We start from the raw sequence: 25,139 nt of genomic DNA, 5'->3' as shown, positions 1-25,139 counted from the left end.
GTTTGGACACCCCTGGTCAAAATATCTGTTCATGTGAACAGTTAAGCAAGTGGAGGATGAAATGATCTCCATAAAGTTAAACATGAAACACTCTTTTGCAATATTTAAACTAAATATAAAACTTTGCTGCAGGCCCTTTTCCCTTTCTGACATTTTGAAAATGTAAGAGTTGAAAATAAAAAGAATATATATATTGTTTAAAATGTAAAGGGAATGTGTCATCTGTAACTTTATGCCTTTTGGAGATCATTTTATCTTCCACTTGCTGAACTGTTCACATTAACGGAAATTTTGAACTTTTGCATACCACTGTATGAGAGCGTGTGGTCACCACAAGGCTACAATGAAGCCACACAATGCACACAACACATCTATAGCAGGGCTGGCTCCCTTTAAATCATGTCATGAAGACATGATTTAAAGGGATAGTTCAACATTTTGGCAAATTGGCCCATTGCCATAATCCCTATAAGTCATCGCAGTAGGTTTGTTATCTTTAATCGTCGGTGCAAGCTGTTTTTAGAACGGCGGAGCAGAGCCGTGAGCTGCTCAGAGCTACGCTACGGAGGCTAATGGGATTTCTTGGTTTCCCTCATCAAACTCATCAAATGCACAATCCAACAACTCCAAAACACTTTGGTGGACAAGTTGTGACCTGCACATTCACCACGCTATGAGATAATATCAGAACATTACAAGACGGAGTTGTTTTCAAGGTAAATTTGTGCAAAACCGCTGATACGCGCTCCCATCGGGTACAGTTTTTCAGCAAGTCTGCTGAAACGCCTCATGAGGGAAACCAAGAAATCCCATTAGCCTCCGTAGCGTAGCTCTGAGCAGCTCACGGCTCTGCTCCGCCCTTCTAAAAATAGCTTGCACCGACAATTAAAGGTAACAAACCTACTCTTAAAACTATAGGGATTATGGCTATGGGACAATTTGCCAAGATGTTGATCTATCCCTTTGAGAGCTTCATTTTTGTTCAAGGCAATTTTACCTATGCCATTGAATGCATCTCTGTATATGTTGTTTATCTGATTTAAAAAGCACTAAACATATGTTCTGCCCACTCTGAGCACAGTCCCTCGTCAGCACAGCACAGCAGAGCACACACAGCTAGTACCTGTGGCCAAGCAAAAGCCTCCCAAAGGCCTTAGTTAGACAAAAACACCAGCACTCCTCGAGGCCTCAAGTGTGCACCGTATATAGAAACATCACCCACCGGGTCCCAGCAGCTCACGGGACCGCCCTCCCATGGTGAGCATTTGCGATGGGAAAACGTTACACAGACTAAAGTTACATGTTTTGACTAAAACATTATCGTTTAGCATCAAAGAAGTTGAGCACAGTGAGAAGAAACCACAAACAGACCTAGGCAGTGATTATAAAAAGAAAAAGAAAAAAAGTTACTAAATACTGGGACTCCCACTGTGCATCACATGGCTTGTACTATCACAGGTGCAGAGTGAGAGAGCGTTTCAGCTCAGGGATAAAGACCTCTGGACTCACCTCAGGGAGTATTTGGAGTGCTTGATGTGGAAGGGCTCCCTAGAGTTTACAAATTTCAGCTGCAAGTCAATTAGAGAAGCCAGACAACAAATATCAAGTCCATGCATTGCACACAGTCACAGTTGTTAGGGAGCGGAGCGTTATCACATCAACAAGTCATGCAATTCTCTATTTACATTATGGAATAACAGTATATACAATGGGAGCTACTATACAGGCAGGTGACAAATTAAAGGAAAAGTGTCCAACACCATTGGTTAAATGTCTCTCAGAGGTCTTCAACTGAGTTCAGATCTTATGCATGAAGCCTATGCATATGATCTATATAATTTTCATACTCAAACCATTCAATGAGTCCTTGAGCCCTATAGACAAGGGCATCATCATTCAGTTTTTCATTTTACTTGTCACTTGTCTGCACTGGTTAAATCTCATCTGGAAGCAGGAAAATTGCTGAAAATTGAATTTTAAACCGTCCTTTTCCTGCTATAATTCTCATGCTAATAGATATGTATGTATATACTGTATTTCTGTCCGTCTGTATTATGTCTTGATAGGAATTAAGGCATGCCTCACCTCGTGCGTGTTGGACGAGTTGTTGCGGATGCTGACCTTCAGAGAGCTGGACTCACCCACCCGTGTGGCTGGGAAGGTGTACAGATCCTGTGGAGAGTACACACCCCTCCGCACAGCCTCCTCCTGGCTGAGAAGTACAAAGTGTGCCAGTTTAGACAGGATGAGGAGGCATAACAATTACCATCAGAATGAAACGCTTCTCCAGAACAAAGACACCCCATACATTAAACTACGGTATGTTTTTTTTTTTCTTTTAATATTGTAAAATAGTGGCAGCTTTGAAAAATCAATATATAAATGACTTTTACACACCGAGCACTGGAGCTATAATTAAATTTCATGAGGAAGACTGGAGGCAATTTAATATGCCACAAATTATAAGACCGCCCATTTATTTTATGTATCAAAAGTGCATCTAATTTGTATTTCTTTTTGTTCTTTCAAGGCTTTTTATCATGTCTCGCACAACTAAGAGATGACAGGAAGAATACATTGAGTTTAACATGCACCAACATCACCAACTGGATGTAGCAGCGACTTAAATTCCTAGTCCACGAGGGCCCTCCGCACTGAGCTTTCCTTTACACAAGATAAATGCCACATGTCTCCCCTCTGCGCTCAGTCCACAGTTATTCTTAATCTCTCAGTAGGTCTTACCTGGATTTGCCTGCTGAGCCTTCAGCTCTCTTTCTGCTCTTGACTGTGGGCTCTGTTTTCACTAGAGAGTGGTCTCCTTCCTGCCGTCCTTCCACCGGTCCGGACTTTATTCCCTTTAGACACACAGATGAAAACTTTAAAGTCTTGGCTAGTAAGCTCCTGAAGCGCTAAAAGGAACATGCGCCAAAAACTACCAGATGAAGTAGAACCGACTCTGTGAAATATTTCAAGTTTAAAAATCATGTTGATATTCTACATAACTAAATAAAAAACTTCTCACACAGCCAGTTCAACCCAGACTGAGATGCACGAAACCAGATCTGAGTTTTTCAAATTGCAGTCACACATTAGCGTTTAACACTGATGAATAATTTAGCACCAACTGTAGCATCTAAGAAATACGACAACAATAACACAAGCGCCGCCATCCTCAGTCGCCACTTAACCTGCCTAAGTGGAGGCGTCTATCCGACACCCACTCGCTGTGTTATGTATGCTCTTAAGTTAACTGGGTCTGTCAAAACACTTCACATTAAAAGCAGCAGACACGTGAAACCTGCAGGCCTTTTCTCAGCAGGGTGCCTCTTCTTCCCATCCCACAACCCACTTTCCTCATTTGTTAATTCTGTCACTACTAACACTACAAAGCAATAGTTAAGGTGCAACCACACATGCAGTTTCTTTTAAACCAGTAGGTTTCAAGTTAATGACACTGTAGTGAGCATTTTCCCCCTGTGGGGCTATAGCTAAAGCAACTCAGTGAGGCGTTGGAGCATTAAACAACTTAATTTATAAATGCATATAATTATTTGCTGTTTAAAATGTCTGATAAAAATGGTTGATTTGGACATCACAGCCATCAATCAGCTCTCATCAGGCATTTAGGATGATATTAAATCTCTGCATGTGCCCAACTTGTGCTTGTACATTGTCCTGCAGTGTCGTGTGTGAATCCTGGGACAAGTTAGAGTAACACAACGACTAAGTGAGTCCTCACAGTGCCACAGAGTTGGAAGCGGGTTCGGGATTTCTGCTGGGGCTCCGACACCGGGTGACACTCCAAGTCCCAGAACTGTGCGTAGTCTCCTCTGTCTCTGGGCAGGAAGGTAATCGGGACCTGGGAGAGGAAGAAAAGCTAAATTATAATTGTTTTCTCTAATGTTTGTCAGCATTAGAAACAATTGTCTGAAAGCCAAACATTTAAAAATTACAAAACCAATCAAAAAGAAAACAAATGTTATTTATTTTCCTTTTGTTTTGTCTTAATTGCAATTATGTCCTTGTTAGTATCACGTCCTAAGAAAGCAGCAGCAGAGAGAGAGAGAGGTGAATGTGATTATGTAAATGTTGAAAGTGGAATAAAAACAAAGAAAAATAAAACAAATCACATTTTGACATTACAAATAAACAGAAACAGCTGAGAGCCTTGAAAGGGACAAATACAGAATTATTCAGGGGAAGATTGTAAATTTTCAGAAGACCATATTTTCACTGCAAGGTCCTGGTGGGGATTCACTTTAATTATTCAACACAGGTGTCCAGAGCACGACTGAATTTGCTGAAGTGAATTGAAGTCATCGTGTAACTTTAACATTTTCAGTAAATCTAACCCTGTCCTGTTAAAGTGAGTGTAGCTGGACGTGAGTAGTATTTACCTGCATCTTCTCATGAACTCCCAGAATCCCCGAAACCCTGGAGCATCTGAAAGCAGCGTAGGTGGCCCGGTACACATCTCCACTGTTGTCAACCCCCTGAGGAAAGATAGGGGACAAAAACCTTAACACGAGTCATTGCTATGACACAATTGTCATGAAGATAAAAATATGAGGAACTTGTAGTGAGTCATGAGACAAAAGAAAAGACTTCGGGCAGACTAGTAAACCTAAGTAAGACAACAACAAAAAATCTAAGAAACTGGAAATAAGAGTCAAAGCATCTAGAGATACCAAAAGGAAACAGGACAAAAGACAGAGATCAGAATTTAAAAAAGGCACCTTGACGTATGGAGGGGCAAAAGAAGACAGGTACCACCTCACTTCCTCTTCCCCATTCTGCACCTCCAGCTGGGCCTCTGCAGCACAGGAGCAACACAGAGTCTGAGTCTCTCACAGGGACACACAGTGCAGTGAAGACAACTACAAACCTTAAAGGGATACTTCACCCAAAATCGATAATTCACCCATTGTCTACTCACCGTCATGCCAAAAAAGGGTTTGGAGAACTTTCAGAGTCATCAAAACGCTTTTGGAGTTCCAGGTGGGGTCCGACTGGCAACAGATTTTAATATACAGTAATGGCGGCGGATAGAGTTCACTTTTGAATCATCCAAAACACACACATCCAGATACCTCCATACTGCTCATCTGTACTGACCCAAGTGTCCTGAAGCCGCCACATGAAAAAGTTGTCCGGAAAAAATGTATTTGATCTCTGTTTTTATCCTTATTGTAGCAGTAGCTCCCAGTGGCTCTGTTGATGTTTGTGCGCATCCGCAAGATTTGCTGCGAGATGTTCGTTCATCGTTAATTGTAAATACGGAAGAACATCTCTACAACAAGGCTAAAAACAGAGATCACATTATTTTTTTCTGAACAACTTTTTCATGTGGCGGCTTCAGGACACTTGGGTCAGTACAGACGAGCAGTATGGAGGTATTTGGATGTTTCATAGTGTGTGTTTTGGACGATTCAAAAGTGAGCTCTATCCGCCACCATTATATGAAAATCCGTTGCCAGCCGGACCCCCCCCTGGAACTCCTAAAGCGTTTTGATGACTCTTAAAGTTCTCCAAACCCTTCCTTGGCATGACGGTGAGTAGATGATGAGGTGAATTATCGGTTTTGGGTGAAGTATCCCTTTAACAGTATGAAAGTATTTCAACTAAAGCATATTCCAGTTCATACCTGAGGTTTCCCCTGAGGGGGTGCTGGGGAAGATGATGGTCTTGCTGCTGATCTCCACCGGGGCCTGAGGTGACTGCGGGGTCTGCGGGGTCTGCAGGGGCAGCGAGGGCTTGGCGGCGAGCCTGGCCACAGGCAGCACCGGGGTGGCGGCGAGAGGAGGCAGAGCCGACAACGATCTGTCTGCTGGGGCCGCGGACACGTCCAGAGCCAGGTCCTGACGAATCTGGACCTTAATGAACTGAACCACAGGTCACATCACATGTTAATTCTCATAATTTAACGTGAGATTTGCTTTAAAAAGTTGCAGTGTGTCCTGTTTGTCTCCCACACCTTCTGTTGACCATCACACTGGACATAAATCTGCCCACTCCATGGAAGCAGGGCAGCTTTATTTGCTAGGGAGGGGTTGGGGCTGATCAAAATCTGCAAGTGGCACCTGGGATGACAAAACACAAACATGTACATTACATTAAGTCTATGTTTAAAGGGATAGTTCAACATTTTGGCAACTTGGCCCATTGCTATAATCCCTATAGTCATAGCAGTAGGTTCGTTACCTTTTATTGTCGGTGCAAGCTATTTTTAGAGCAGCGGAGCAGAGCGGTGAGCTGCTCAGAGCTACGCTACGGAGGCTAATGGGATTTCTTGGTTTCCCTTGGTCATCAAACTCATCAAATACACAATCCAACAACTCCAAAACGCTCTGGTGGACAATTTGTGACCTGCACATTCACCACACTATGAGATAATAACAGACAGAGTTGTTTTAGAGGTGAATTTGTGCAAAACTGCTCATGCGCGTTCCCATCGGGGGCAGTTTTTCAGCAAGCGGTCTCTGTATTTGCCTCTAAAACAACTCTGTCTCGTAACGTTCTGTTATTATCTCATAGCGTGGTGAATGTGCAGGTCACAACTTGTCCACCAGAGCGTTTTGGAGTTGTTGGATTGTGTATTTGATGAGTTTGATGAGGGAAACCAAGAAATCCCATGAGCCTCCGTAGTGTAGCTCTGAGCAGCTCACGGCTCTGCTCCGCCGTTCTAAAAATAGCTCGCACCGACAATTAAAGGTAACGAACCTACTGCTATGACTATAGGGATTATGGCAATGGGACAATTAGCCAAAATGTTGAACTATCCCCAAATATTGGTTATACACTGATTTTAGCCAACGCATCTTTGACTGAATAACCAGATGTGCTCTTACTGAGGCTCGATGACTCCATGCTGGGGGGTGATGGTGAGGCAGTGAGCCGGCCAGGACAAATCGAAGCTCAGCTCTCTGGATGTGTTGTTCCGGATCTGGACCTGACTGGTGGCGGCTGCACCATCTGGGGGAAAAAAAAAAAAACACAAATTCACCACCAAAATATGAGCTGGTAGCTGCTTCCATTACAGTGTCTCTCAGTTGTGGTCTTAGTCTGGTGTTAAGCTTAAATGTTAAAGCGGAAGTTGAACGCTGAGGTGGATAAAAGTTATAACATAATGTGGTGCTTTTCAAAAACCTAGAGTCCACTCACTGATGCTAGGAGTTGCGAGGACGAGCTGCTCCGGGTGGATGGTCCAGGACTCTGACTGCTTGTGTTGTAATGGCTCTGGAGTCTGAAGGAAGGAAAAACACCTTCAGATTAGAAAACTAAACATTTTTTTTAAACCAGCAAATAAAATGAAGTTAAACAAATGTGGGTAGAATCAATTAAATATCATAGATGATTGCTCGTGGTACCTTTAAGGACGGTTCTGTCACTCTCAGCGCTGGACCCTGAGGACCTTTGACCGGCAGGACATCCAAAGACACACTGCCATTGGCCAAACCACTGGGAATCACACAACAAAAAATAACTCTTGATTATGTTCACTTTCACACCCTTAGACTAGAGTAGACATTACTTTTACCAAGTATTTCTTAAAGGACAATTCCGGGCAAGTTCAATCTGGGGCTGTAGTTTCCTATTATTTTAGGTCTAAAAGAATGAATCTTAGTTGTTTCTTTCCCTGCATCCCCACAGCAGTGTATAATGGGAGCGGATGGATCATAGGCTGTTTACATCCCACAAAACCATATTGTTTTCCCCACAGACCACAGATAGTTTCAAACACACACACTGAGCACATCAACGTGATTCTCAAGTGAGACTCCAAGAGACTTTGTATTACAGCTCCATTTACAAACATGGCGTCTTTCTTGAATTATAGCCATCTGACATTGTCAAACAGCCTAAGATCCATCATCTCCCATTATACGCTGCTGTGGCGATGCAGGGACAGACAGAACTACTGCAGAACAGGAGACATTAAAAAGAAAATCTTCAGATTCATTTTTTTACACCTAAAATATTAGGAAAATAGAGCCCCAGTTGAATTTGCCAGGAACTGTCCTTTAAGTCAGCGACAGTAATGAATGAAATCAAGTGTGTTCAGTAATGCTATGGTACCTGTCTGTCTCTGAACCGTGTCTAGCGCGGGGCAGCAGCAGCTCTGTGTGGTCTCTGTCGTCACAGTCTGCGCTCTTTGTGCTTCCCAGCAGCGACACCACCACCTTACTCATGTTGCCATAGAAGATGTGAGCCTCGTTGGGCCGCTGGGGCAGGTCACAGGCTGCAGGATTAGTTAAAAAAAACACACAAGAAATGTTAGACAACAACCAACAACCAAAATATTTAAGAAGAGAAAACTAGCTTTCCATAGCCTTGTAAAAAATAAGAGAGCATCATTAATGTTTAATTCATTAATAAGTAACAAAACAGCCACAATAAAATGTCTGTATTGTCCTCTTAACAGTCAATTTTAACTAGATTTTCTATTTAGAGTGGAGCCCAGACAGATCTTTGACTCATCACTGTAATGCTGTCTTACCCTCTGTAATATTTTCTTCTCCCAGGAACTTCTCATTAAAGTCAATGTTTTTCAGCAGACTGTTCTCAGACAGAGCTTTCCGTGCAGCCTCTGGTTTGCTCTGAAGCAACCTGAAAGAACAAAAACACAAAAGCTCTGTCAGGGGAAACAAAAACAGCTTAGTTTTTTTTTTTCACAAAAGCACAGCCATCTGTAATCAGATCTATAAACTCCATCAGCATTTTTTTTTAATGATCCACAAACAATGTGTGTTGATTTGAAACAATGGCGCAGTAAACAAATCATTTGTAGGCAGCAAATATCACAGACATTGCTTTTTGTACAACTGTTGTGTGGAGATCTGACGGTGGAGAAAATGACTTGGCTTATCCGTTTTGCTTTTTCTCTGATGACTTGTCAACATTTCCAGCTCCTCTGTGTTGTTTTTTTTATGCTGTGCATAATCAAACCACTTTAAAAGACCACTGATTCTTTCAAGGACAACAGATTAACACTGGAGGTCTCACATAAGCACAACAGAAATGAGTTAAAGAAAGAAAAACTTTGGAGTGTTAACCGTGTATGTGAATTTAAATGACTTTCCCTTTTTGACTGGTAGCACTTTAAATTATTTAAAGCAGACTTGATGTGAAAATAATATGTGGAGTTTGTTCCCTCTTCTCTTTTAATTGGCTGTTGCTGCACAGAGCAGTATTTTTATTCAACAAAGTGACATTAATACACTCGGTAACAAGAAATTACGTCAGTCCAAAAATCAATCAAATGATGAAAAAAACAGAAATAATCACTGTGAATCAAAGTGTTCTTAAAGACACAGGAAAACATAGCGTTATAAGTATTTTTTCTATGACATTAATAATTAACAAGGATTCATTCGATTGTGTGTATTGAAGTATGTGACATCACCTTTTCCTAAAAGTCTTGTAAAATAACGGTATAAACTGTTCCATCCAGTAATAACCTGAATGAGAGGTAAGGCTTTCAGGGCCTTTAGGGATGGTACATCTACAGCCGGCGTCTCTAACTGCCAACAATATTACCTCAAAAGAATAAACAAATTACTTTATGAGGCTCGACTAAAAAAAAGGTCTCACCTTCTGTACTGTTGCCTGGAGACCTCGTCTCCGCAGAACAGACAGACGGTAACCAGCAAAGCATTGGCTGACTGACACAGGCCCTGTTCCCTCTGGGTGGACTTCATGAGCACAGTTATCACCTGAAAACAAATGCGCACACAAAAGAAAGGGTGAAAAAACACAACTATTTATATACAGCAAAGTTAAACTGAAACACAGTCATTATTAAAGGGATACTTCACCCAAAATCAATAGTTCACCGATTTTCTTCTCACCATCATGCCAAGGAAGGGTTTGGAGAACTTCATCAAAACGCTTTTGTAGTTCCAGGAGGGGTCCGGCTGACAACAGATTTTCATATAATGGCGGTGGATAGAGTTCACTTTTGAATCGTCCAAAACACACACTATGAAACATCCAGATACCTCCATACTGCTCATCTGTACTGACCCAAGTGTCCTGAAGCCGCCACATGAAAAAGTTGTTCGGAAAAAAATAATTTGATCTCTGTTTTTAGCCTTGTTGTAGTAGTAGCTCCCAGTGGCTGCACGAGATGCGCGAGATTTGCTGTGAGATGTTCGTCATTGTAAACCACTGGATGTATGATGTAAACACGGAAGAACAAACATGTGGCGGCTTCAGGACACTTCTTGGGTCAGTACGGACGAGCACTATGGAGGTATCTGGATGTTTCATAGTGTGTGTTTTGGACGATTCAAAAGTGAACTCTATCCACCACCATTATATGAAAATCCGGTCACTCCAAAGCGTTTTGATAACTCGATGAAAGGGTCTTAACGAAAGTTCTCCAAACCCTTCCTTGGCATGATGGTGAATAGAAAATTGGTGAATTATCGATTTTGGGTGAAGTATCCCTTTAACATTTATTATTCCCTTGTTTTACTGCATCTATAATCGTGTCATTTCACCAGGAGTTGTATCTACAGTCCTACCTCTTGTGTTCTTTCCTTCAACACAAACTGTGACGGGGCGAGGCTGATGACCGACGACTCCAACACTGACCGGGTCTGCATGTCAGAGAAGGCGACGGCTTTGATGAAGGCCGCTCTGGAGCCGGTGTTCCTCACACACAGACAGACTTTGCTGACGTGGCCGACAGCGATGTCAGACAGCGTCGCCACATAGGAGTCGGCCAGTTTCCTCTGGTCCTCCAGGATGATGTTGCTGGTCCCACCGTAACCAGACAGTGGAATCTGAGGGTGGGAAATAACAGAAAACTATTGAAAAACAGCCAGTCGTTCATATTTTAATTGACAATGGACAGAATGGCAAATAGACTGAAGACACTTGAAAGGGATAGTTCAACATAACATTTTGGCAAATTGGCCCATTGCCATAATCCCTATAGTTTTAGGAGTAGGTTAGTTACCTGTAATTGTCGGTGCAAGATATTTTTAGAACGGCAGAGCAGAGCCGCAAGCTGCTCAGAGCTACGCTACGGAGGCTCATGGGATTTCTTGGTTTCCCTCATCAAACTCATCAAATTTCCCTCTAAAACAACTCCGTCTCGTAACATTCTGTTATTGTATCATAGCGTGGTGAATGTGCAGGTCACAACTTGTCCACCAGAGCGTTTTAGACTTGTTGGATTGTGTATTTGATGAGTTTGATGAGGGAAACCAAGAAATCCCATGAGCTCTGAGCAGCTCACGGCTCTGCTCCACCGTTCTAAAAACAGCTTGCACAGACAATTAAAGGTAACGAACCTACTCCTAAAACTAAAGGGATTATGGCAATGGGCCAATTTGCCAAAAATGTTGAGCTATCCCTTTAAGGAAAGGAAAGAAGGTCGAGCAGTGAAAGATAATGATGGGAACATCCTCACTGTGAATTTGAGCCCTGGCTGTGAAGGCCGGACCCCAGACTGTTTGATCTCCAGCTTGGCCAACATGGAGGCCACTCTGGTGGGCGCAAAGAGCAGGTGGACGGCCACGTCCTCTCCGGGACGGATGGACAGCTCCCCATGTCGGGTCAGCCGCTCCTCTGGACTGAACATGCTCTGGAGCTGTACAACACACGACACGCTTTTATTCAATTCACCTCTGAACAGTCATGAAAAGGACTAATCAATCATGGTTTTATATAATTTAGTGGAGGAAGGATGTAAGGAAACATAAAGGAGTGATAAGGATCATAACTTTGAACTCTTAATGGCATATTAATGTATTCATCTCTGTATTCATGTTGCTATGTGACTGATTAAATACAGGCAAGAGGCCAAAGAGCAAAAAAGGTTTGATGAAGTAGACTTTTGATTCACTAGACCAAGATATGAGGGAAAGTAAAATAAACTCCAACAAAACAAAAACAGGATTTGCAGAATAAGGAAAATCAGAGATGACACATTTACCATTTTTGAAATATGGACATGCACGAGTCCTGACCTGAAAACAATCCTGGTCCTGACCACGAATGAGCAACCGTAGCTGCTGCGTGGCACTGGTGGAGTTGTTCCTCAGCACCAGCTTCTGTTGGCTGAATAACAATTAAATGGAGATGTGAGTGCACAAGCCATTTCATATCTCTGATAAATTTTGCTTAACTGCAGTTTTGAGACTGAGAGTTGTCATCGTGATGTTGCAATTCGTGGTGAAGATCAAGGTCAAACCTGGATCTAGTTAAACCTTTGAAGAACACATGGGACTCTGCAGGGATTTAGATTTCTTACAGCTGTCTTTACTTTACCTCCCTTCGATGAGTATAAATAAATTGTGCATTATGTTGAAATAGCTTCTGAGGAATAACATTCCCAGTAGATACCCTCTGTCCCTTCTCATGAATAACATTATACAAACCTTAATAGAATAAGATGGACCACTGGGCCTTGAATTTTTTTATTGATTACTTTCCAATGAATAACTGATATCTAGAGTGTTTTTGTCTGGAACCAAGAAAGAGTGAAATTAATGGAGAAACTGAAAAGTTGCTTACACAGCCCGTCCCAAAGTGACTCCTCCCCAAGCTATGAACTGTTTGTTGGAGAGAATCGGGGGGATGTCTTTGGCCAGGCCGGAGCCCGAGCCCGAGACAGCAGCAGCAGAGGGGATGGCAGGTTTCCCAGAATCCTCAGGGACAACTTCTCCTCTCAGGGTTACCTCGTACTGAGGGCCCGATGGCGACACCAAAATGGTGAGAAGGCTGCAACACAACAACAATAACGACAATGTTTAAGTACAATGAGTGAATTTAGATAACCACCAAGCATGTGACACATTCAAGGACGCAATCCAAGACTGACACTTTATGCAAGTTAAGACCAGTTTCAAAATCAAAAGCCAGGATATTGAAACTCTTCAGTCTCATATTGCCTCAGGGGGAAAAGGAAAATCTGTCCCCACATTTACAGGATTCTGGTCATTAATCCACGTTAACCCCCATTTCAAACGTTTTGTTTTTTTTCCATTACAGGTCTGAGATGAGGCTTATAGAAGATTTCAATTTGGTGTGGACTGGTGTTGAAATGAGAAAGATGCTTATTTATTAATGCTGTGTCCATGGTTTTCCTTACAATGGCAACGTGTAGAATTAATTTAGATAATCTAACCTAATACTTCCCTCTCTGAAGACTAAAGCATGGCTTCCCATACACATGAGCATGAGCTGCACCCCCATTTCATCTATCCATCCCTGACAGTTTTTTATTGCGCACTGTAGCACTTCATCACACTGTACTATACTGTATTTTGGTTTTGTTGTGTTCTCAACACATCCTAGCACAACTCCATCAAGAAACCCTGTCCTGGTCTTGCATTGTTGCATCTTCATCCATTTCATCCATCCATAAATAGTCTTTTTTTGTTTTTCTATAGTAGCGTCATGTTAATTGTCTCTCTTTGTAGCTTTTTTGTCTGTTGGTTTCTGTTGGATACATGTGTGTTTTTCCTGTTTTATGAATTCTGTTGTTATGTCCTTGTGTTTATTTTAATGGATTTTAACACCTTGCCAGGAGGACTACAGTCGGAAACTAGCCGTTGGCTAACACTGGCACTTTTGCATTTTATCATGTCCATTAATGTGCATTGTCCTCCTTAAATAAAAAAAAATAAATAAAATAAAATAAAAGATCATGAGGTTCCTCAAACATAAATCTGGTTTCTTTCTTTAATCCTCTAACCTATATAAAGAGAAGAAATTGTTCTTTCTTATTTACTGGACCCTGAATATTTCTACGCCCAGAAAAATATATAATCTTAAATGCATGGAAATGAAATGACTGTATACCTTTCTCTGCATTTCCTGTTGCCCTGTGCTTTGAAGGCCACAATAATCCCCTGCTCCTCTCCTTTCCTCAGCAGCAGTTCCTCAGGTGTCACAGAGAAACTGTCCTCAGCGTCACTGCACTGTAAACACAGGAATGAACAAGACGGGCGAGGTCAGAGGGGAAGATTGAAGAAGGAAAGAATAAATAAGAAGGAGAAAAAGAAGGTGGTGAAGAAGAATAGGAGCAAAATATGAATGTAGCTACGGTACGGTGTATGTGCCACAGTCTTGAGCCCAAAATGTCATGGAGGCTTACACAAGCCCCACATCTAATAAGAAAAGTAAAGGTCAGATTTACCTTGAGTTTCAGCTGCACGTCAATGTTTCCCGCATTCTTCAACGGCAGCGTCTGTTGACTGGATTTACCCAGAGGAGCAGACAAGCTGACGGTCTAGACAAGAAGACACACAGACATGAGTCGACCTGCAACAGCTCCCAGTGGTATTAGCACAGAAATCTGCCATGATTAGTTTAATTATCAGAGTAATTGATAGTCAGAAGAGTGACTGTGTGCTTCAAATCTTCTCTTTATCTTCTTTTAACATAGTTATGTTGGTAAACTCAGTAAAAGCTGTGAAGGCATATAACACATTAATGTCTGTCATGTCTTTAGTGTGCCGAGTTCTTCTATCAGTGTAAAAGCGGCCATATGGCAGCTTGACTACCTGCAGGTCTTTGGGAGCGTGGACCCTTGCAGTTCCAGATCTGGCCCCGATGGGAATACTCCAAATCACATGACTGGGACCGGGGGAGTCCAGCTCAATGTCCACACGAGCAACGTACTCATCAGCAGGACCGAGCTCCCCTGAAAAATAAAAGTAAACAAAATTATTAGATTGAAATAGCTCCAAATAGCTCCAACTAGCTCCAACATGTGATACTGCAAATAACTATTAAAGGTTCTGTGACCAATCAGATCAGTCAAGGTTTATTACCTGAAAAGCTGTACTTCTGAGGGGCCTTGAAGTGCACCCAGACCATGAAGCTTGCTGGATTCTGAGAAAAAAAAAAAACTTCATCAGTTATGCATCAATTTAGCTACTCAGAGAGGGTAAAATGTTTCTCCATAATGTCTTTAATGTTCCCTCAGTAATTTTAACAAAAAGATGTAGCATGTAATATTGGCAGAGGTTGCAATAAAAGGACCAACCTCCCCATAGCTGGCGTGCATCACGTGATTCAGCACTGAGGGAGAAGACATCGGGTTCATTTGTTCAGCCTGTTGCGTTGCCTCAGCCGTCATGGTGCCAGGCTGTTTGGAAAAGGTGAAGCATCGCCACGCTGTCGCGTTCTACAAGAAGGAGATGTACAATATGAATCCACTGTGATACAGTTCAATATCATCACTACTAGTTTTTTTTTGTTACATTGCTTAAGTATGAGTATCTAAAAACCAACTTACTTTGATAACACTGAACATTTAGACCAAGTTTCTGTTATAACCTGTTTTGGCATTTATTTTATAGGAGGAAATCACTAAAAAAATGAATACCCTTCTACTTTTCAACAAGTCAAAACAGTCAGAAAGCTCAATTTGGTTTAAACTGCATGTTAAACTTAATATATGGTTTATGCTAATAGGTCAAAACGTCGTAATCCAAAAACCCAGACACTTAATTATCAGAGGTTGCATTTAAAATGCACCAGTTTTCTGGCTTTTCCACTGTTGAACCATGTGGAAAGTCCACACAGCTGCCACTGGAGGTCACTGCATCACCGCTGTAGGCAGTGTTACCAAGTGGTTTAGGAAAACTGTAGACATGTAGTGTCGACTTACTGCACTGATAACCAAGCGGATGGGCACTGTGGCATGAGTCCTGTTGAGTAGTTTGAGAGGAAGAGATTTGGCGCTGCCTCCTGGAAGGTCTCCGAAATCCAAATATCCAGATTTACTCGCCTCAACCTGAGAATCAAAATCAATTAAAAAGATACAATCTCAGAGATACACTACATACAATTTTATTCATGAGTCATTCAGTAAAGTAGGGGGGACAGGCGGTGCACACCTGCATGATCTGAGAAAACCATCTCTGTAGATGACTCTCAACCCTTGAGAGGTTTGTTTTTGGCTAAGAAAGGACTTGAAGAGGATGTACTCACCTCAAGTGCAGGATTCTCCGCTATGGCAACCAGCACCACCCTTTTAGCGAAGATATTGGCCCGGGCGGCCACCTCCGTCTCAGCAGACGCAGGCCAGGAGCAAACGGAGAGGAAACACTGATAGACGCCCGGCCGTGGAGGAATGAACAACACCTTCTGCTCCTCTGTGCTCTTCGGCCCAATGATGGTCTTGTTCTTTACTATCAGCCACTGATAAGGCAAGCTATCCACCTGGGGGAACCAGCATCGAATATTCAGCACAAAGTCTTGTCAGTCGGCTTTGACGGATCACTTTCTCAAAGTTTTTTCAGGCATTTCATAAAACACAGGCCTTTACTTCAGCGCTGTACTTTGACATTTTGGAAATGCTTTTTTAGTGTGTGCGCTTTGATGCTGCACAGAACCAGTCACCATTTAAACCTCCGCTCACCTTCTCTCCATCAATAGCCAGGCTGGTGACAGTGATTGACACCTGCTGCCATCTCTCCGAGGGGTTGAAGAGGCTTAGAGAGGTCTGTGAGGCGATGCCTACGCAGCAGGCATGAGGGAACCGCAGCTCCCCTGGTACCACCACTTGGCCTGAGGAGGAAAGCAGAAAGAGTGTGGGAAGACTGGTGTGGGAAACCGCTGCTCCTCCGTGCAGAGGAAAAGGCCAAGTAATGTTCTCACAACAAGCAAAGATAATGAGATGCAAAGACTTGAACATTATAATTGACTGCGGTACTTAGAAATTCAGATTTAAATTGCTTGTTGCAATTTTCCGCTATGCACAAGAAAATGATTATCTGCCTTTTTTTAACAGACTGTTGCCCACAGATACAATTAGTTAAGGTGTGAAGAACAAAAACAAAACAACAACAGTGTAAACTCACAACCATTCTAATTTTAACAATGCACATAATATGCTGAAATCGGTAACTACTTATAAACACCAAGACCGTCGCTACCTCTCAGTTCCTCAAGACCATGTGCCACCAGTGGCTGCTCATCGTACTGATAGCGTTTCCCCATCATACCCATGTCCTGCTGGTTCTGATGCGGTCTGGGCAGGTGATGAGCGCTGGCGGCGCCCGGGATTCCCAGAGGAGCAGATGTAGGATGGATGTGTCTCACCGTTAGTTCACCATTGGGTGCGCCTGTAAGAATAAATAAATAACAAGGAGCAGAATTCAAGAGTTTAAACAAGTATATTAAAGGGATAGTTCAACATTTTGGCAAATTGGCCCATTGCCATAATCCCTATAGTTTTAGGAGTAGGTTCGTTACCTTTAATTGTCGGTGCAAGCTATTTTTAGAACGGCGGAGCAGAGCCGCGAGCTGCTCAGAGCTACGCTATGGAGGCTAATGGGATTTTTGGTTTCCCTCATCGAACTCATCAAATACACAATCCAACAACTCCAAAATGCTCTAGTGGACAAGTTGTGACCTGCACATTCACCACGCTATGAGATAACAGAACGTTACGAGACAGAGTTGTTTTAGAGGTAAATTCATGCAAAACCGCTGATGCACGTTCCCGGAAACAACTCTGTCTTGTAACGTTCCGTTATTATCTCATAGCGTGGTGAATGTGCAAGTCACAACTTGTCCACGAGAGCATTTTGGAGTTGTTGGATTGTGTATTTGATGAGTCTGATGAGGGAAACCAAGAAATTCCAAACCTACTCCTAAAACTATAGGGATTATGGCAATGGGCCAATTTGCCAAAATGTTGAACTATCCCTTTAAGAGAGTCAAGCCAGTGTGAGATAATTTAATAACTATCCTGGCTTTTTAATTGTTTTTTGACAAGGCTCGGCAACTGTGTTAATTAAAATAAGTGGATGAAAAAGTCCTACCTGTAGAGGACACGCTGTAGAGGCCGTTCCCTGTTGTTCCCAGGTGAAAGGCATTCGGATGCAACGGCGCTTCGGATCCCAGATACTGCTGAGCCAGCTGGGAGTTGTAGACGGAGCGCCCGGCGAGAAGCGACTGCACGTCTGCTTGGTGGGGAAGGTCAATGAGTCCTGCAGCACACTGGGGCTTAAAGCTGGGGATGGGCACGTAGTGAAGTTCCTCTGACGAGTAGGACGAGGACGACGGAGGAGGCATGCCGAGGCCGCCGGCGTACACGGACGATGACACCGAGCTTCCGGCGCCCCACTGCTGGGAGCTCTGAGGAGCTGCGGCGCTTCTGGTTTGTTGAATGTTCAGATTGCTACAATAGCCCGAGTCCACTTTAGTCAGCTGCCTTACGTTGGCCTCGGTGAGGTGTTTGTGGCTCTGGCAACCCGCCGAGAAATCACTAGTCCTTTCCCCGGGGCAGTGGTGGTAGTTACATTCGCTCTGACTGCGGGTGCAGCTCAGAGCGGAGCCGCTGCGTGAGGCCTCTGGGCTTTTACCCTGAGCAGCCGGTAGCGCGTCCAGGCTCTTCGAGTGCTGCGGCTGCACCTGGTCCAGGCTTTTAGGAAAGCCGGGGGCATCTGGGTTAGACGGTGAATCCGGTTCCACGGGTGGAGTTGGACTGAATCTGATGATGGTGGTGCTCAGTGCCATAGTGCAATTGTTCTGTGGAGGGAAGATAAGCAGAGGCGTCGCTTGTAACAAACCCGAAACAGAAAAGAAGACTTTGCAACCGAAGCAGGAATAAGTTATATCATGTCACCTTTTTCCTGTCAGGCGTAGGTACGACGGTGCCATCGTTCATGGAGATGTACGTGAGCCTGCTGAGACTGGGGCTGGAGCAGATCGACTGAGGAGAGTGGTCAAGGCCTGGATGTTTGTCTGCCGGACCGCCACTGGACCAAGGGGGCGACGCCATGCTGGACAGCCAACACAGATACAAAGTAATACATTAACAATAACCCAAAAATTGGGGAAATTGATTGACCGATTGGCTGCTGATGTTTATTTTTTATTTTCTCATTTATTTACTTATTTTGCTCCTCGTCACAATTCATCTCAATCCATTTACTTTTTTTGTTATGTTGCAATGTTAGGACTTTCCTGTCTTGTGCTATGTCATGTCTTTATGTTTGTCACTGGTATTGCACAAAAAAAATACATGAAAGACTCACAATAACTCAAAATGCAAATGTGCTGGTTGTGGCCAGTCACATTGCATCAGCTAGACAACAGAGTACTGAGAATAATGAAGTAGCTACCTCCTTGTCTAGTAATGATTTAATTATTTGTGTTTTAAATTATTATGAATAACAACTATTAATATTTAATATGATTTGCAGAAACGTGATCCATTACCAATCAGCACTGGGAATTGAGGTCTGGCTTGGAGAAGAGTGGGTGAGTGGAGAAGTGGACGGTCTGAAGTTGCACTGTGTCTCCTCCACACAGGGCTCTGGAAAACCCTTGGGCAGTTCTGAGAGACAAAGTAAACGTTAACATCACTGCTTCATGATGGTATCTCACAGGGGCAACACTTCCCTTGTGACTGCTACTCATCTGAATAAGTCCTCTGTCCACACCAGGAAACAACAGAAACGATACGACTCTGACTTGTTACTCACCAGATGCAGCTTCCAGAGGAGGCTGGAAGTTGTGGCCGACATGTTTCTCCACATTGCTACAGGAAAGTGGAGCAGCCGTGGTATTCCTGGGTGGTGGTGGTTTGTTCTCTGGGGAGTTCCTGGATCGGTCCTGCTTCTGCTGGCCTGAACTCCTCGTCCTCTGATTAGGAGGAGAGTAACCTTTAAGGCACGGCAGACTTGACTGTCCCTTCTTCCACCCTGGAGGGGTTTTAGGCCGGTCATGTGAGGCCGCAGAGACGCCGTCGCTCTGTTGTGTTGGTTGTAATGAGGGCTGAGAGTTGTTGCACGGGTTTAGTTCTGCTGGTCTGGCTACGTTTTCTGTGGGAGTCCTGACTTTGGACCCAGAGGTCTTGGTGGAAAAAGAAGTGGTGTTATCGCAGGCTGCAGGAGTCCTCTGTGCAGAGGACTGGCCCGATCCCACAGACCTCCTCGCAGAGCTGAAAGATGCACGTGGACAAGGAATCAAACTCCTTTTTGTTTCCCCCTTGTTACCTGGTGCTAATGCATTTGAAAAAGATGCTGCAGATGAACTAGTGTTTCCTCTCCTGTCCCTCTCCTCGGTTTTTGTACTTGCGGACACTGTTTGAGTCTCACTGTCCACTTGTTGAGATGAGCTCCTCTGTTCCTCGGGGTCTCCCGTCTGAAGGTTCCCAAAGAGGTTGTCAGTCCAGTTGGTCAAGTTGAAGGTAGTGTGTGACACGGACGCATCGCTGACGTTCGATAATTCAGTCTTTTTCAGGTATTTCTCTATGTCGAAGGCGCTCAGCTCTCCAGCACAGGTGCTCTTCTGGAGAGTGTCCAACATGGCCCTCTCGTCTGGATCAGAGACGAGCTATGGAGAGGCAAAACAGTGGTTTTTATTTTACGTGTTGATGAAGAGGAGAAGCTAAGAAGTTACATTTTAACTACTAACAAGGTTCCCACACATTTGAAATTTCAAAATTTCATACTTTTTCCAGACTTCTCGGTAAAAAAAAATTCAAATAATTTGTGACATTTGAGTAATTAGATGTGTATCATGTAAATAATTTATGCAATTAATTTTATTTCATTCATTGATTTTCATTATACTGAATTTGTATGCCATTATGTCACCAAAAGATTGTAGCTAGGTACAATAGGGCATACAAAATAATTAACCCAAATAACTTCAGATAAGACCAAACCCACAAGTATTAAGAAAAATATATTTCCATTCAATAGTTTCAATTTTCCATATTTTTCCAGACCTGAAAATGTTTAAAATCAAATTCCACACTTTTCCATACTTTCCATACATGCATAGGAACCCTGTACTAAACATCACTGCAACATCAAATATCAAGATCAAATCCTTACATGTTCAGGTAAGTGTGGCTCCTCTGAGCTGCAGGGTCGATTCCTCATCTTACTCCTCTTGGAGAGCTCCATGATCATGGCGGCCAGCTGCGACGGGTCGGTGCTGATGGATGCATCAGCGATGGCTGAAGCGATCGTGCTGATACTCAGCATCAGTTGACTGCTGTTGTTGTCCAAGTGGGCGCAGGTTTGGTTTCCTAGGATAGACTCGGAGCCAGAGCCATCGCTGTGGTCAGGTGGTGCAGCACTGACACTATGATCCTGAAGAGGAGAAGAAGGGATTGTGTCAGAAATCCTCAAAGTTGTGTAAATAATCCTTCATCAAGTATCAATATATCAAAATCAAACTCATACCTCCTGTTGACTACATTCTGGATCAATGTCACCTTTTGGCGACATCCTTTGACCTGGTGCCTCCAGAGTTTTGTCTAGGTCCTCTGTTAGAGATTATCAGGAGTAAATGTTAGGTATTTTTAAAACCAAACTAAACCAAACTAAACATGCATTGAAGATCTGTTAGTGCAGCTAAACACACCTGGGTTCAGAGTCTTGTCTGCTTCACTGAGATCCGCCGTGTCATTGAGAGGAGATTGGACTTCAGATGAGAAGTCTGAGGGGTGAATCAGAGCAAACGGTTCCCTCTTCTCTGGAGAGGTGATGACGTAGCCAAAGGAAGGCTACAGAACAAAAAACAAGCTTTTAACACACTTAACATTTCCCTCCAGGAAGGAAAATTGAGCCTACAAGCTCAATCTGTCATTATTAGATTACATGACAGAGAAAATATATCATTAACATCCAGAAAGCAGCTGCACTGACCCGTTTAACTCTGTCCAGATCACCAGCGATGCCCAAACAGCCAAGGGCCTCAGAGCGCTGTTCGAAGAACTGCCCTAGAGAGAGACGCAGGTAGCTCTGGTCCCCCTCCTTAAACTCTGAGGACACCTGGGAAGCCCTCATCAGGACGTGGCTGTTGGCGGGGGCCTTCCAGGATGAGTCACTCTGAAAGGTACAGTTGGTGCTGGGCGGCTCAATCTTCTCCTCCTGTAGGGGAAAGCAATAAAAAAAAAAATACACACACAAGAGGCTGTGGTTTACACTTCATGGAGCTCAGAGTTGTTGATTTTTGCTAGTAATTTGTTACAGTACAAGTGTCAACACTACAATACATTCATTCATCCATTTTACATTCATTTGATGCAAACTACAGGCAAAATGCATTTTAAATTGAAAGGAAAACAGCTTATATACACACACAGTACATCACATACCTGAATGAACTGATGCTCTTTCTCAAACTCCTCTTGATCTTTAGCGATTTTTTCTAAAGCAGCATCTTTAAAAGGAGGAGAAATGGGTTTAAAAGTCTCAAATTTTGCACAAACAAAAAAAAAACTACAATCTCCTTGTAGTAGAAGAGAGCTATGGAGTTTTACCATACCAGCATTAACAAAGTCTTCAGTTTGAAAGTTTTCAGCGCTTTCTGTTGTTTTCCCATCAACCTCTTTCTCAAAAGAGGAGTAGTAGGCCAGGTCCGTCACCCACTGCCCCTCTTCATTCTGGTACACCACACCATGAGTGGCATTGGCAGCTGGACACAAGCAATGTTGTTAGCTTAACTCATCAACTATCAACTGAATCTGTGGTCTAGAAACTGTAGAAAAAGCCAGCCTACCTTGTTGAAACTCCAGCGCCATGTTGTCTGGGCAGTTGTTCCACATGTCGTCCGAATCCTCTTGCTCCTCGTGGAAGCTCCGGGAGAAGTATTTGGCTTCCAGGGAGGTGGAGAGAGGATTAGCGTCGTCCTCGCTGGTGCTGCCCGAGGCGTCCGCAGCCGTCACATTACCACAGGGACCGCCTCGGAAGCCCAACGAATGTCTGGAGCCATCAGGTTCGTCTACTCCACTGTTCCCATTATCATCATCATCATACTCGTATCTGTCATCACTGTCCTGAAGCAGCACCTGAGGGACGGTCGATCACTATTACAACTAGAAAATGACATCTGTCGTACTTCTCAGGCCCCACAAGCAATGTCACAGATTTTTACTAAATCAGACAACTGTGGGACAATGACAAGGAGCATGAGCAAGCAAAACTGTAAAATTCAAAGATGCAGGACAACATTCGGTCAATCATCCCTTTCAGTGCTGGGTACAAACACACCTATGGAATTCTTTACCACCGGAAATCAAATCCCACCCTAACAGAATTAAAGATGTTTAGTGCTAAAGCTAAACACTGGCTTAAGCAGCAGCAGAAATGTGAACATTAACTTCTCTCAAGTCAGTGTCAATACAGCATTTTACTAATGTTTAATGTATTTAATTTGTGCAATTTCTTAATCTAAATTTTGTAGCTGTTTATTTATTCATGATACGTATTCACTGTATTTGTATTATTGCACTTATTGTATTCAGTATCTTTTATCCTTCTTTAGCCTGACCAGGGACAAAGACTGCAAATTAGCTGAAGCTAGACATCTTGTATGCATCGCATTTTTCATTCTTTGTGGCAATGTTGCATGTATCGTCCCTGTTAAATAAACATTAAAATAAAAAAAATGTTTAAAAGGTGTCAAATCAATGTTCAAGTAAGGACTTCATTATGGAACGACTACCGTTTTCCTATGAATGAGTGTAACAGATATTTTCTATCTCGTACCTGGCTGAGGTGGAAGCTTCCCTGGGTGCCATGAAGTTGGGAGACAGTGAGGTTTGTTAAGTCCTGAGGTCTCCTGGGTCCAGCTCCACTCCTCAGGTAGACTGAGTCCAACGGTCGGTCAGCAGTGGGCCCAGGCTCTGTGCTCTCCATGGCATCCTGGGAAACAATCACATTGATGTCCTTGATGATTATAACAATGATAAACAATGACTTAATCATAACCCAAATGAATGTAAGTGTGTATGTGGTGAAGATGGCATACATATGATTGTTGATTCTAATTGATTTTTTATTATCCTTTTCTTATTGTAACTATATTATATACCTGTTGTGAAGCACATCGAGTCTGTCTTGTGCATGAAATGCGCTTCATAAATAAAGTTGAATTGAACTGAATTGCCTATGGGAGGTAAGTATGGAAGAAAGTGGTACCATTTTTCCAAAAGCATTTAAACATTTCTAGAAAAAAAGTGGTAAAAATTCTCCCAAAAAAAAAATTCTAGAAAAAAAAGGTAAGATTAAAAAAATAAAATAAAAAAAAAAAGTTGAAAACTTTCTAGAAAAAAAGTTGAAAAAAAAAAAAATTCTAGAAAGAAAAAAGGTAAGATTAAAAAAAAAAAAAACTTTCTTGAAAAAAAGGGGTAAAATTCTCTCTCTCAAAAAAAAAAGGAAAATAATGAACTGAATTGCCTATGGGAGATTTTAGCCTGATGTAGTCCCCACAATCTACATTAAAAAACCAAATGAGGCAATATATTTTGGAGGAATGGTTCGTCCCTCCTGTAAAGTTCAGAAACGATGCAAACCGAACATCTGGTTACATCACATCCATGCATCTGTCTGTTCTCACCAGTGCCTCCTGTCGGTCCAGCACCATGCTCCAGTTCACAGGAGACAACCTCTGTGCTGTCCCCATTGATGTCCCCAGAGTGAAGGTGGCCTCTCCTGTTCCTACAGGACCCACGCGGTCGCCCATCTGCAAAACAACAAATGAGCCAAGATCTAAAAATCTCTTTAGATGTAAAAACCTTATAGGATCCACTGGGACACGTTGCTACTACATAGAGCAGTGGTTCTCAAACTTTTTTACATTGAGGACCCCTGAATTGACACAAATTAGACGACGGACCCCCATTGGACAAAATTTTGAAGCAAACACCAGAAATACACAAATATTTGTTCTGAGACTGAAAAACATTACCGTACTTTTTTGGAGTGAATGTGTACGTTGACTAAATGGCCAATGGCGTGAATTTTTGGAAATATTGTACAGAAATTTCTGGAAGAAAGTGGTACAATTTTTCCAAAAACGTTTAGACATTTCTAGAAAAAAAGGGGCAAAAATTCTCAAAAAAAAAAAAAAAATTAAATTAAATTCTAGGGGAAAAAATGGAAGGTTTAAAAAAAAAAAAAAAAATTCTAGAAAAAAAAGGTAATATTAAAAAAAATAAACAAAAAAACAACTTTCTAGAAAAAAAGTGGTAAAATTTTCAAAAAACAAAAAGTTAAGAAAAAAAATCTAGAAAAAGGTAAAAAATATTCTCAAAAAAAAAAGTTTAAAAATTCTAGGAAAAAGTGGTAAAGTTTCAAGAAAAAGTTGGGGACCCCCTTGAAACCTCTCAAGAACCCCACTTTGAGAACCACTGACAGAGCACA

The 25,139-nt window shown here is 42.5% G+C and overlaps 1 protein-coding gene across 1 annotated transcript in view; it reads right to left on the bottom strand.

Annotated features, from left to right (window-relative positions):
• The window catches only part of cep192 (centrosomal protein 192), a 31,170-nt gene that overhangs the window by 426 nt on the left and 5,605 nt on the right, over nt 1-25,139 (bottom strand). The window contains exons 12-51 of the mRNA XM_083990053.1: nt 24,334-24,459; nt 23,484-23,639; nt 22,495-22,783; nt 22,261-22,410; nt 22,091-22,155; nt 21,639-21,863; nt 21,355-21,496; nt 21,174-21,256; nt 20,820-21,080; nt 19,461-20,313; nt 19,195-19,312; nt 18,599-18,755; nt 17,793-18,501; nt 16,902-17,090; nt 16,385-16,533; nt 15,955-16,185; nt 15,632-15,757; nt 15,005-15,145; nt 14,790-14,850; nt 14,520-14,659; nt 14,153-14,245; nt 13,816-13,934; nt 12,526-12,732; nt 11,979-12,069; nt 11,420-11,599; nt 10,527-10,787; nt 9,592-9,713; nt 8,498-8,607; nt 8,077-8,239; nt 7,368-7,458; nt 7,162-7,243; nt 6,849-6,972; nt 5,975-6,080; nt 5,645-5,882; nt 4,737-4,813; nt 4,398-4,493; nt 3,740-3,859; nt 2,743-2,855; nt 2,086-2,212; nt 1,510-1,568 (exon numbers count right to left, since the gene is read on the bottom strand). Of these exons, the coding sequence (XP_083846179.1) occupies nt 1,510-1,568; nt 2,086-2,212; nt 2,743-2,855; nt 3,740-3,859; nt 4,398-4,493; nt 4,737-4,813; nt 5,645-5,882; nt 5,975-6,080; nt 6,849-6,972; nt 7,162-7,243; nt 7,368-7,458; nt 8,077-8,239; nt 8,498-8,607; nt 9,592-9,713; nt 10,527-10,787; nt 11,420-11,599; nt 11,979-12,069; nt 12,526-12,732; nt 13,816-13,934; nt 14,153-14,245; nt 14,520-14,659; nt 14,790-14,850; nt 15,005-15,145; nt 15,632-15,757; nt 15,955-16,185; nt 16,385-16,533; nt 16,902-17,090; nt 17,793-18,501; nt 18,599-18,755; nt 19,195-19,312; nt 19,461-20,313; nt 20,820-21,080; nt 21,174-21,256; nt 21,355-21,496; nt 21,639-21,863; nt 22,091-22,155; nt 22,261-22,410; nt 22,495-22,783; nt 23,484-23,639; nt 24,334-24,459 (6,950 nt within the window). The remainder of the gene's footprint in view (nt 1-1,509; nt 1,569-2,085; nt 2,213-2,742; nt 2,856-3,739; nt 3,860-4,397; nt 4,494-4,736; nt 4,814-5,644; nt 5,883-5,974; nt 6,081-6,848; nt 6,973-7,161; nt 7,244-7,367; nt 7,459-8,076; nt 8,240-8,497; nt 8,608-9,591; nt 9,714-10,526; nt 10,788-11,419; nt 11,600-11,978; nt 12,070-12,525; nt 12,733-13,815; nt 13,935-14,152; nt 14,246-14,519; nt 14,660-14,789; nt 14,851-15,004; nt 15,146-15,631; nt 15,758-15,954; nt 16,186-16,384; nt 16,534-16,901; nt 17,091-17,792; nt 18,502-18,598; nt 18,756-19,194; nt 19,313-19,460; nt 20,314-20,819; nt 21,081-21,173; nt 21,257-21,354; nt 21,497-21,638; nt 21,864-22,090; nt 22,156-22,260; nt 22,411-22,494; nt 22,784-23,483; nt 23,640-24,333; nt 24,460-25,139) is intronic.

Source organism: Trachurus trachurus (assembly GCF_905171665.1).
Source record: "Trachurus trachurus genome assembly, chromosome: 16".
NCBI lineage: Eukaryota > Metazoa > Chordata > Actinopteri > Carangiformes > Carangidae > Trachurus > Trachurus trachurus.
The sequence above is the reverse complement of the archived record's forward strand: the minus strand, read 5'-3'. Positions and strand labels throughout refer to the sequence as shown.